The 1,690-nt window shown below is 41.4% G+C and overlaps 1 protein-coding gene across 1 annotated transcript in view; it reads right to left on the minus strand.

The window, feature by feature from the left end:
- Nucleotides 1-1,293, minus strand: part of LOC106012300 — a 4,356-nt gene extending 3,063 nt beyond the window's left edge. Inside the window, exon 1 of the mRNA XM_013084834.2 lies at nucleotides 1,051-1,293. Coding sequence (XP_012940288.2) covers nucleotides 1,051-1,158 — 108 coding nt within the window. The 5' untranslated portion in view covers nucleotides 1,159-1,293. The remainder of the gene's footprint in view (nucleotides 1-1,050) is intronic.
- Nucleotides 1,294-1,690: the final 397 nt, after the last annotated feature.

The raw sequence follows: 1,690 nt of genomic DNA on the forward strand, positions 1-1,690 counted from the left end.
TCATCTTCTTTAAGACATACAAACAAGGTCAGCTCCTTCAAAGATGTTGGCTCTTAGAATTGCTTGACATTCTTGTTTTGTTGCTGTTGTTTTTAAGTAGAAGGTTTTACGGCGCTCGCAACTGCATAGAGAGAGCGCCAAGGGGTGGGTGTCAACAGAGAAGTCTTTTCAGGGAATCAGACTTAGACTGCTCACCTCTCTAGCTTCAACAGTGCAAGGTCTGCTTCGACTATCAAGGCACCCCAAAATAGCAGGTCACAAGAGAGTGACAAACATACAAAAGAAGTAGAGGAAAATGACAATAGTAAGGATTAGGAAAGAAAAAGCAGCAGTTCCCTGTAGTAGATCAGGCACAGTTATGAGATTGACATGAGTCAGCCCATTTACAATTCTACTATGCTTGAACTAGAAATGTCCCCCCTTTGGGAATGGCCTAAACACACTTCAGTCAGTGGCACTGCCCCGGGGGTACATTCTTGTTTAAAGGATTCACAGACTAGTACGTCAACTCCAATTTATAATGGCAACAGCTTGAAGCCCAAAACGTTTCTCCAATATTATTTGTAATATCAGTGGCTTCTCACTTTTTGCGTTAACACAAAAGGGATATACCAAGTCTCATTTTAATCACTTGTTACGCGTACAAAACTAAAAGTTCTGTTGAGATAAGTAACCCATTACAACAAAAAAAGAATTAAAAAGTAGCTCTCAAATTGATAACAATAATACAAGTACGAGTATTTGGTTAGGCATCATTCAAATCTTCCAAAAAAGCAATCCGAACTCAAATGAAAAATCAGTAGCTCTCCCCTCCCCCTCTCCCACCCTCCCCCCCCCCCCAAATCCCTTTTCTCTCTCTCTCTCTCTCTCTCTCTCTCTCTCTCTCTCTCTCTCTCTCTCTCTCTCTCTCTCTCTCTCTCTCTCTCTCTCTCTCTCTCCTGTCTGGGCATTTTGCCAGACCCTATGAAAGAAGCAGAATAAAATATCCAGCAAAAGCACTTAGATCAGAGCGCTGGACATAAATTATATGGTTTGAACACGCCCACTTACAACTTCCTTCTTGGCTCCCAGTTTGATCAAGAGCTCCTCTTCCACAAGACTCTTGCTCCTGCGTACATCCGGCTCTGGCCCACTGCCCCAGAAGTCCGGGGCCGCCATGTCGCCACAGAGGTCAGCCGCTTCTAAGTAAAAAGTGACTTGACATAGGCCTTATTTTGAAGAAACAGATCTGACTTGGTTTCTTTTGGGATTCTTTTGAGATTGCTGTAATCATCTACTTAAGACGAGAGGATGTCTGAAAAAAATAATAACGGGAATAATACGAGCAGGCAAACAAGCACATAAACAGATTTATATTTACGAACTATTCTAAACATTTCATTTTTTGTAATTTTTTCTTTAAAAATTCAGATTTGTATGACTATGTGATTAAATCCTTTTTACGACATATTCAATTTTGTTGATGTCAGGACCTATATCCCTGGCATGACGCTGGAAATCACCAGTACACTGCCATGTCAGAAAACTCACAGAAGTTAAGGCGACAATGAAACTTGGATTTGTCTTTTACTTACTGTTTCCTCTCTTTTGGTTGAAATTTCGCATGGCTTCTCAGCCATCGGCACAGAAGGCTTAGTCATTCTGTTTTTTCTTCTCAGTCTTGCAGGGAACTTACAACTCTGCAACCTGC

Source organism: Aplysia californica, unplaced genomic scaffold (genome assembly GCF_000002075.1).
Source record: "Aplysia californica isolate F4 #8 unplaced genomic scaffold, AplCal3.0 scaffold00321, whole genome shotgun sequence".
NCBI lineage: Eukaryota > Metazoa > Mollusca > Gastropoda > Aplysiida > Aplysiidae > Aplysia > Aplysia californica.